General features: G+C 38.7%; 2 protein-coding genes across 2 annotated transcripts in view; one reads left to right on the top strand and one right to left on the bottom strand.

The window, feature by feature from the left end:
- LOC114476619 (cholecystokinin receptor-like) overlaps positions 1-3,547 on the bottom strand; it is an 18,587-nt gene extending 15,040 nt beyond the window's left edge. Inside the window, exon 1 of the mRNA XM_028468408.1 lies at positions 3,230-3,547. Within this exon, the coding sequence (XP_028324209.1) occupies positions 3,230-3,365 (136 nt within the window). The 5' untranslated portion in view covers positions 3,366-3,547. The remainder of the gene's footprint in view (positions 1-3,229) is intronic.
- Positions 3,548-7,591: 4,044 nt separating this feature from the next.
- LOC114475312 (carboxypeptidase O) lies at positions 7,592-10,370 on the top strand. The gene is made up of 9 exons (XM_028466005.1): positions 7,592-7,694; positions 8,205-8,244; positions 8,341-8,442; positions 8,502-8,609; positions 8,698-8,814; positions 8,893-8,986; positions 9,080-9,282; positions 9,394-9,478; positions 10,047-10,370. The coding sequence occupies exons 1-9, from the start codon at positions 7,636-7,638 to the stop codon at positions 10,298-10,300; spliced, it is 1,062 nt and encodes a 353-aa protein (XP_028321806.1). The 5' UTR covers positions 7,592-7,635; the 3' UTR covers positions 10,301-10,370.
- Positions 10,371-10,578: the final 208 nt, after the last annotated feature.

The following is a 10,578-nucleotide window of genomic DNA, read 5'->3' as shown; positions in this document are numbered from 1 at the left end:
TGGGCATTAAAAATTGGTGAATGTGGTTAAATTGGCAAAAATAAACATAAAATGTGGTGAAAAGAGGTGCAGAATATGCATTGAAATTTGATGGAGAAGTGGCAGAAAGTGTAGTTAATTATTTGGGTCATAGTACATAGTCATCTTAAAGAAATCGTTGTTTTAATCACAAATAAAATGGGTTAAAAAGGACCAAAAATGTTGGAAAAGGTGGTGAAATGGGATTTTAAAACCACAGACATTAGTTGAAAGTTGCGAATTGGAGTCGGCAAAAACACCGATGAAGGGTTCAAAGTGTCAATATTTGAACAATTGGTTTAAATTGGCAAATAGTGGGCGTTACAAATGGTGAATGTGGTTAAATTGGCAGAAATAATCATGAAATATGGTGAAAAGAGGTTAAAAGTGACAATAATTGGTCAACATATGTGACTTTAGGTGGAAAAGTGGTGGAAAGGGTTTATAAGTGTTGAACATGTCTGGAAAGTGGAAAAAATGTGCAGAAAATGCACTAAAATGTGATGTAGAAGTGTCAGCATCTGGTGACCCCCTCCCAATGTTGAGAACCCCTGCTTTAGAAGATGAAACTTTATCTTTGCAGTTTCAATAAAGGTTTTTTTTTTTATTATTAGCAGCAACGATACCAGAAGTCAAATAAAAACATCCAGAGTGAATATTAAATATGAATACAGTCCATTGTTAGAGTGAATAATGAGGTTTCACTGATCTGTGATTAAAAAGTGAATTATTACACTTCATTTTCCTGTGCTGTGATTGGCTCCTGTTGAACCTGATAAACAGTCAAACTGAGCTTTTCCGTCTTTTGCTGACGTGTGTCCACATTAAACCGGGAGCACAGACACTAACTGCAAATGTTACTGCGTCACGTCTGCTTATCAATGAGTCTGAAATGTTTGCACGATGCAGACAGGGAGGAGTTCTGATCCAAAGAGTGGATTTAAACATCTCTCAGGACCGTCTGGGCCTCTCTGCTGAGGATCCTAACCCATGTGACCCCAGATTTTGTTTGCTCACAGACGATGTTTACGCTGCACGTTTGACATTTATCACAGATGATTAATAACAGAGGGAACGTTGACGTCTCGGATCCACATCCGGCTCATCTTTTCCATGAGACGCTCCAGCAACAAACATATTATTCAGTGGTTTGGTTCTTATTACTGGGAGCATATGATGAACAGGCAACCTCTCCCTCTAATTATCCAAATGAAACAAAATGCTAATTAATTTCATCTCCAACTCTGCCTCCTCTTCTTCTTCTATCTGTGTGAACACCAGCGCTTATTATTACGCTAAATATTCACAAATATATCCACAATTTCCACATGTTTTTCCAGATTTTCACATGTATTATTCAGATTAGATTAAAAAAATCTGAAAAACACATTGTAGCTATAATTGAGACGTACTTCCCCGTACGTGAGCTCACGTGGGATCCAAAGGGACAAAGGACCAGCTCAGCACTAGTGCCACATCCTATTAGGAACGTGCACGGACCACGTCGGTTCACATTGGTGCCACACGCCCTGTGTTTGTTTGTTTGTGTCATTTGTTATTGTGTGTATCAATAAATGTCTCTGTGTGTGTGTGTGTGTGTGTCGTTTTTAATGCTTTGCTCATCTACTGACACACACACTTACACACTGGGATCATTTTAGAATGTATTTCACTTGGAGAAACTAAACACGCTCCTCACTGTGAATTGTTTTTTTTTGCATCCGTCTTTAGTTTTTCCACATTTTCTTTGTATGAAACCAATGTTCTTTGCATCCCACTGTCGCTACTGAGACAGTTTATTGAAGAGACCAAAGAATAAGAGGATCTTCAGTCGTGCGTGTGCATCACGCAGCTCTGTTAGTATCTTCTGAGTCACCATCAGGTGTTTGTGCTGCAGGACAGCAGACCTTCAGGACCTTCCTTTTCGATGCAATGTTTAGAGATTTGATTATTAGCAGCCTTTAAACACCGTTTTTAATGAAATCACAAGATTTTATAATGAAATTATTGTGAAATCTTAGTTTTTAAAAAATGAAACCATAATTAATTTGTAGTTTTTTTAATAAAATAATTGTGAAATAAATTATTTTTATGAAATCATAGTTTTCTAATGAATTGTAGTTTTTATTTAATCATATCTTTATAATGAAATCATACTTTTCTTTTGAAATTATTTTTTTTTAATTAAATCATAAGAAAAAAATGTCTTTTTATGAAATCATAGTTTTTTATGAAATCATAGTTTTTAATGAAATTCTTGTGAAATCATTGTTTTTTAATGAAATCATAGTTTTTTTAATGAATTGTAGTTTTTATTAAATCGTATCTTTATAATGAAATCATACTTTTCTTTTGAAATTAAAGTTTTTTTAATGAAATCGTAGTAAAAAAATTATTTTCATGAAATCATAGGTTTTTTAAATGAAATCAGAGTTTTTTATGAAATCAGAGTTTTTTAATGAATTATAGTTTTTTATGAAATCATACTTTTCTTAAGAAGTTAGTTTTTTTTAATGAAATTATAGTTTGTTTTTTAATGAAACCCATAGTTTTTTTCTAAGGAAATTATAGTTTTTTAAGAAAATCATAGTTTTTTTCTGAAATAATTTTTATGATCATTTTAATGGAATAGTTTTTTTTTAAAATGGACTTTTTAAGGAAATCATAATTTTAAAATGAAATTTACAGGTTTTTTTGTCCCATCAGCAGCTTTTATTACCACTTCTCACGCTGCTGGAGGTGAGGATTAAATGTTTTCACTGACATTTTCAGCTTCAGCGGAGACAGCTGCTGTCAGTGAGGATCAAAGTTAAATAGTTAGGCATTGTGGAGCTACAGGCCCCGCCCCCTCCAATAGGCCCCGCCCCCTCTACTGCCTCTGGGTCAATGAAAGTAAAGCTGTGCACAAAACTCCCATCAATTATTCAGCATTGCACATTTGGGATGACTGCAGAAGAAGAAGAGGGAATCCCTCTTCATCATCACATCCAACACATCCATCCATCCATCCATCCATCCTGCCTCTGATTGGCTGCTAGTGATGCAGAGAGAGATGCTGCATACTCATTGATTAACATGCTGCAGTTGATTAAAAACAGAAATGACTCCTTTAATCTGATTTAACATGTTCACATTCCATTTTTACACATTTTTACATGTTCAATGAGTGATGGATGATGTGATGCCTGCGACCTGCTGCTCTTAGTCTTACCTCTGACTCTGCTCATGGCTCTGTGTGTGGATCCATTGGTGCTGTGGCTGTTATTATAGTCGTTAACTTCCAGGCTGTGGTTCCCCAGCAGCAGCTCCTCCACCACCACCGCGTAGCTCCCGTTCTCCACTGACATCCCACACAGCGGGAGGAGGCTCTAAAACACACTAAAATATCCACCGAGTGCTTCTCCTCGTGCACAGGGAGGAAGAGGAGGAGGATGAAGAGGAGGAAGGAGCTTTGTAGAGAGTTGGAATGTAGAGAGACGCGCTCAGGACGCACAGCAGCGTGAGACTGTGGAGGAATGAGTGTGTGCGCCTCTAAGGCACCCTCTGTGTGTGTGTGTGTGTGTGTGTGTGTGTGTGTGTGTGTGTGTGTGTGTGTGTGTGTGTGTGTGTGTGTGTGTGTGTGTGTGTGTGTGTGTGTGTGTCATCCCTAAAGCATCAACAACTAGCTGTGTATCCAAGGTGCAGCTTTAGCACAAAATAAATGTTTGACGTGTGTACATAGTCATTTTCATCTCTAATCACAATATTTGGACACTAGTCAAATTATAAAGGTGAAAAACAGATCGTCAGATGCCTAATTTTTTTATTCTCCTAAAAATTTGAGCCCATTTTTGCTTATTTTTACCCTTTTTCTGCAACTACTTTTTCTTGCCATATTTTTGCTCCTTTTAATGCATTTTTGCTACGTTACTCCCATTTTAATACCTTTTCTGCACATTTTTTCCACTTTCCAGACATGTTCAGCTCTAATAAACCCTTTCCACCACTTTTCCACCTAATGTCACATATATTGACCCATTATTGTCACTTTTAACCTCTTTTCACCATATTTCATGCTTATTTTTGCCAATTTAACCACATTCATGAGTTTTTAATGTCTATATTTTGCTAGTTTGCCATTTCACCTCCTTTTCTACCACCTTTCTGGAACCTTTATTAGATGACAGTAGAGGAGTGTAAAACGCTCCAAATCTGCTGCAGGATGAGAAGTGTGAGGATCAGCCTCTTCATGTTGGTGTTTAAAGTGCTTTGTGTTTATAACCCAGAGTTTATAGAAGCTCCTGAAACAGTTCTTCAGTGTTTCCATTGGACTGTTTGAGGGCTTTGTTTATGAGGAGCAGACTCTGTGCTCCTCAGGGTTCATTTGAGTCGATGCTGAGTGAGGATAGAACGACTTTAAAATAACTGCAGGAGAGGAGGAGGAGGAGGAGGAGGAGGATGGCTACTCTGCGGCTGTTTTTTAGAACCGAGCGGTCCTTTGGGACCACTGAGCTAAAGAGAGCTGCTTAATGAAATCATATTTTAAAAAATTTTTAAATTTCTTTCATGAAATCTGTTTTTTTTATTTTTATGAAATAATTTTTTTTTTATGAAATCAAGAGGTTTTTTTTGTTTAAATGAAATCATTGTTTTTTTTTAAGAAAATCTTAGTTTTTATGAAATCATATTTTTGAATGAAATTAGTTTTTTAATGAAATCATAGATTTTTAGTTGTTTTTAAAAAAATTAAATCATAGTTTTTTATTAAATCCTTTTTTTAATGAAATCCTTTTTTTTTCTAATGATACAGTTTTTTTAAATGAGATTATAATTTTTAAAAAATAATCATAATTTTCTTTTGTTTGTTTTTTGTTCTTTTAAGAAATTATTAGGTTTTTAAAAATGAAATAAGTTTTTTTTTGCGTGAACGCGTCCTATCATATGCAGTGCTGCAGAAAGCATGCAGGACAGCAGCTCTTCAGGAACGATGCATGATTCTTCTTCTACGTCTCCTGTTAAATCACGTCTGTTATCCAGTATTTTGATGCACTACTGCCCTCACTGGTTGAAAGTATTACTGTAGCATAATGTCCATGTAATGTCTGTCATCTTGTGATGTCATTTTCAAATGTTTGTGTCATATTAAAATCCCCAAACGTCCCGTCGTCCCCCAGATGAAAGTCTTTAACTCCGAGCAGAGGCTCCCACGTGGAGCAGAATAGTTCACATGCCTTCACTGTGTGACAGGCCTCAGGTGTGTGTGCTCAGTCACTGCAGAATGTTTGAAATGTTGCTTTTTCACCATGGCACATTAACAAAGTACACTGTGCAGCGGTTAATCCGGTTTGTTCCAAAGATGACAGGAAAACATCCAACGCACATGCTCGTTTGATAGCGTTTTCGGCCTGAGATCACATGGATTTTATCACCGGTCACGCCTTGTTTTTGTTTTTTCATCACCACTGGAACCGGTTTGACCTTTGACCTCCAGCATGTTTGGGATGTGGCTGCACTTGAGCATCTTTGGAATCACTTTAGTGCTTCTCCTGGTCCCAGATACTACAGCACACCTCCACAGGTCTGTTGGAGTGAATGCTGTGATGTCACAGTTGGTTCAGTGTGAAAAGGTGGAAAAATATCTGCTTTTTGATTTTTTTATGAAATCATAATTTTTTAATGATTTTTTTTTTTTTTTTTATAATTGAACAATTCCATCTGTCTCAGTTTGTTTCTCAACTTTGGGGTCGTGACCCCATGTGGGCTTGCCTGGAATTTTAAATGGGGTTGCCTGAAATGTTGAATAATTGATAATAGTAATTACCTATTGAAAATATATTTTTAGTTTTTTTTTTATTATTCTTTTTCAAAATAAAACAACACAATCCTAAACAACTGTATTCTATACTTTCACTTTGTCAAATAAAAATCTAGTTTAAAAAATGCGGTATAAAGAAAAGGAAGATTTAAAAAAAAAAAAATTTAATATGTAAAGTAAATATATGAGCTGGCGTATCTTGTCACTTTGTGCACTAATTCTAACTGCTCTGTATTTGTTACAGAAAAACATGATTAAAAAAAACATTCTTAAAAAAAAATCTTTGGGGTCACCAGAAATCTGTGATTTAAAAAAGGGGTCACGATCCAAAAAAGCTTGGGAGCCTCTAATCTAATATTTAAACAGGTAAATGTGAGCTTTCCAGGAAACTGTGTGTGTGTGCACAACTATTATTAATGTTAGGTAATGCCTGATTTTTAATTTTCACCTGTTAGTGTTCAAATAATTCAAAGATAAACCATAAAATTAGACATTTATGAAATAAAATAATAACTCTATATTATCCTTACATCCATAATAATATCATTTAATATTAGTCACTTCACGTTTGATTTTTTCTCAGAAAGCATGTTTTTTTTTTTTACAGGAATTGTGTGAAATCTTTAGCTTGCCTAAGGAAAAGAAGCTCATCCATCATTTTACACATTTTTAAATATATGCAGAGGTCACAGGATTAGCTTCAATCCAGTTAGAAATATGCAAAAAAAAAAAAAAAAAAGCACTATTATTGTCTAAAAACGTACTCTCTGATGCCACTTTATGAACTTTAATCATGTCTCTGCTTTTCTTCAGTGAGACTAAGGAGCATGGTGTGGTAAACGTCAGTGGGAGGAGGTTATATGTTCATCTTCTCTCAGAAACAGCCTGAGTGTGATGTGATGTTGTGTGCTCCCCTCTGCTGGACACACACATCAGAATCCACTTGTTTTTATTGTCATTTTATAGTTATAATCGCCTCATAAAAAAAAAAAAAGGTGCAAAGGGCAGTTTTTTCATAGCTAATCGTCTAATAACTCTTGATGATTTAATGATAAACATTTGATGCAAGCAGTGTATGTGTGTGTGTGTGTGTGTGTACTTTGGTCTCACCTCATTTCTGCTCCTTATCTAATCTCCTCTTTATTCTCTCAGTGGAACATCTGAGTTGTTCAGAATCACAATCCTGTTATTTAGTCATTGCACAAAAAAAGCAAAAAGAAAGATTTAAGTTTAAGGAACAATTACGCCTTCGATTTTTTTCCAATTATTCGATTAAAATTACAATTATTGTGTTTTATTGCATAAAAATTGGCCTCAAAATAATAAGTGAAGATCCTGCAGGGACTGAAATCTGTCACTTATCGCTTTGATATTATCAGTGCCGTGCATATTTGATCATTTATTAATACGTGGAAGTGCAAACTAGAGCACAATAATGATTAAATTACTTATTTAAAACATTTATTTATTTTTTTTCAATTACATTTACGTCACAATTGTTATTAATTATAAATTACAATAAGTATTTGAGCCCAACCCTGGTGTGAAGGACTTTAGGGATGGAACCTTTGATACTGCTGCCCCCAACTGACACACACACACACACACACTCCTCCAGTAATCATTGGTGGTTATTGGTAGTGTCGGTGTAATGGGGAGGCATTCGCGGGCAGTGCCCCCTCCAGCTGATCTACTGTTTTCTTAATGCCCCCAATTAAATACTGCCTGGCACAGACTCTGGTTATTGGTTAACCTTTATGAGGGGGGCGTGTCCTTATCTGTGTGTTATAACCTGTGAGTGTGTTTGAGCGTGTGAGTGAACCATGCTGCTGTGTGTGGGGCTGGTGTGTGTGCTGTTGCTCTCAGCTCAGGCTGTGAACAGGTGAGTGTGACCCTCAGGTTGACCTTTGACCTCTGAAGCTAAACTCATCGTTAGCTCCTCATCCCACGACTGATTTGGATTTTACTTTGGAATCAAGAAGGAACTCTTGAGTCCAGTCTGTGGTGATGAAGGACTTATGCTCCTCTGGTGGTGAAGAAGGGTCCGCGTTGTGATCGCGATTTAAGCAACTATAGTTGCTGAAATCACCGAACGCGACTTCAGCGACTCTGGCGACTAGATTACATTAAAAATTAACGTAAATGACGCAAAGTCAGGGATGTGACTCGTGCGATTCCAGCAACCCAATCGCTCAAATCCAGCGAGTCAATCACGCCAATCCAGTGACTAAATTCAGTCGCTCAAAGTTGAAAATTTCTAACTTTTCAAGCGACTTCACGTGACGCTGTGTCGCAACATCCAATCGGCAACAAGTTTCTCCCAACGTCATTTCCCTGGTACCTTAAATCATCCAATCACGTTGATCTCCTTGTGTCTTCTTGTGTGTTGCAGAGCGGAATATGACTACTACAAATATCATCCAATGGAGGAGGTGAGATGTGGAGAAACAAAGCTCAAACCATCTCACACCAGAACTAGTACCAGAACCTTGTAGTGTGTCTGATGGTGTGATGTTGTCACTGTGCAGATCGTGTCCTGGATGTCTGCGATGGTCAACGACTATCCTGACGTGGTGACCATGATGGACTATGGACGGACCGTTGAAAACAGGACCATCAGCTTACTGAAGGTGATGGAGTGTGTGTGTAGGAGTCACTGTGTGTGTGTAACAGTGTGAGTGTGTATCAGGTGGGTGTGCAGACTCCAGGGAAGAAGAAGAAGGCCGTGTGGATGGACTGTGGGATTCATGCCCGGGAGTGGATCGCCCCAGCCTTCTGTCAGTACTTTGTCTCACAGGTCAGGTTGGACACACACACACACACACACACACACACACACACACACACACACACACACACTCCAACATGTCCCTGTCATCCATCAGATCCTCCAGTCATATAAGAGCGACTCCCTGATGAAGCAGATGATGGAGAACATGGACTTCTACGTCACGCCCGTGTTCAACGTGGACGGTTACGTGTACTCATGGAAGGACAACACGGTCAGCGCTGCTCTCTGATTGGACGCTGGGGTTCAGGACGTACCAATGAGAGGTTGAACATGTGTTTGATGGTTCCAGACCCGTCTGTGGAGGAAGAACAGGTCTCCTGGTCCTGCAGGATGCAGCTGCTACGGAACGGACCTGAACAGGAACTTTGACGCCAACTGGGGCAGTGAGTGGAACCTTAAAGTTCTGAAAAATACATGTTTAAATTGTGGATATATTTGTGAATATTTTTGACGTGTTGTCTCCTCTGCTCTCTCAGCCATCGGCGTCTCCAGCGACTGCTGCTCTAACATCTACTGTGGCAGCGCCCCCATGTCTGAGCCTGAGACCCAGTTCCTCACCTACTTTGTGGGCAGCAGGAAGGAGGACTTCCTGTGTTATCTCACCATCCACTCGTACGGACAACTACTGCTGGTTCCCTACGGTCACCCAAACTTCACTGCCTCCAACTACAATGAGCTGGTACTCACTTCCTTTTGTAGCTTCTGCTGCTGTTGGAGGAGATTGGAGGTTCTCCAACCTTTAGGAAGAACTATAATGAATGTTGAGTAACACGTGGCTGATGTTGGACAGATGGAGGTCGGACTGGGAGCAGCGCAGGCCGTCGAAAAGGTTCACGGCATGAAGTACAGAGTGGGTTCCTCTCCAGATATTTTATGTACGTGCTCACACACACATACACACACACACACAGGTTTCTCTTTTTTTATGATTATTTTCATGACCCATCAGACAGGTGGTATGTAATTGCAAAATAAAGCTTTGGGTGAAAAGTGTCAAAACACCAATAACATGTGGCAAAAAATAGAATAAAAAACTGCTAAAAAAATTCATATTTATTGGCAAAAGGAGCTCAAATCTGAAAAGTGTCAAAAAATGTTGAAAAGGGGCAAAAATGTGGAACAAAAAAAGGCACATTGTAGGATGAAAAGGAAACAAGTGATATTTATTGGGCGAAAGTTAGCATATTTGGGTGAAAAATGCGAAAAGATTATGAAAGAAAGATCAAAAACTGGATAAAATTGTCAAAAAAGGTTGCGAAAATGGGTAAAAAAGGGTATTTATTGGCAAAAAGAGCTAAAATCTGAAAAAAGTGTCAAAGAATGTTGAAAAGGGGCAAAAATGGGACACAAGAAGTTGCTAAATGTAAAGTTTTAGTCCCAGTCCACCCCTGCACACACACACATGGACTCTTCAGACTGAGACTAGAACCTTCCTCGTTCCAGATCCAAACTCTGGATCCTCCAGAGACTGGGCCCACCTCCAGGGGATCCCCCTGTCCTACACCTTTGAGCTGAGGGACAACGGTACGTTTGGCTTCAAGCTCCCTGAGGACCAGATCCAGGCGTCCTGTGAGGAGGCCTACAGTGGAGCTCTGCACATCATCACCTACGCTCACCACAAGACCTTCAGCTGTGCTGTTAGCACCACCGCCTCTACCTGCACTATGATAACGCTGATGCTAATGCTGGGCCTGTGAGAACCTGCACCCAGCAGAGCCTCAGGCTGGTGTTTCCATCAGGAGAATAAATACAAGATGCTTATGTTGATTGTTCAGTGTGTTTACTCATCACTTCATCAATCATTCACTCATTTATCACTCCCTCATCTTCACTCTGTGGTATCGTTCATAGGTTAAAGTAGATATAGTTCTGTCGCCCTCTGGTGTTTAAAACTAAAACTACAGGCAGAATAAGAAAGATCAGATTAAAGTAAGGGTTCTCAACCTCGAGGAGGGGGTCGCCAGATGCCTTCAAG

Source organism: Gouania willdenowi, chromosome 2 (assembly GCF_900634775.1).
Source record: "Gouania willdenowi chromosome 2, fGouWil2.1, whole genome shotgun sequence".
Taxonomy (NCBI): Eukaryota; Metazoa; Chordata; class Actinopteri; order Blenniiformes; family Gobiesocidae; genus Gouania; species Gouania willdenowi.
Note: the sequence above shows the minus strand (reverse complement) of the source record. Positions and strands in the feature narration are given on the sequence as shown.

Coding starts and splice junctions, on each gene's coding strand:
- LOC114475312 (XM_028466005.1), top strand. CDS start 7,636: ATGCTGCTGTGTGTGGGGCTGGTGTGTGTGCTGTTGCTCTCAGCTCAG. Junction 8,443..8,501: donor GGACCATCAGCTTACTGAAG/GTGATGGAGTGT, acceptor AGTGTGTATCAG/GTGGGTGTGCAGACTCCAGG. Junction 9,479..10,046: donor TTCCTCTCCAGATATTTTAT/GTACGTGCTCAC, acceptor TCCTCGTTCCAG/ATCCAAACTCTGGATCCTCC.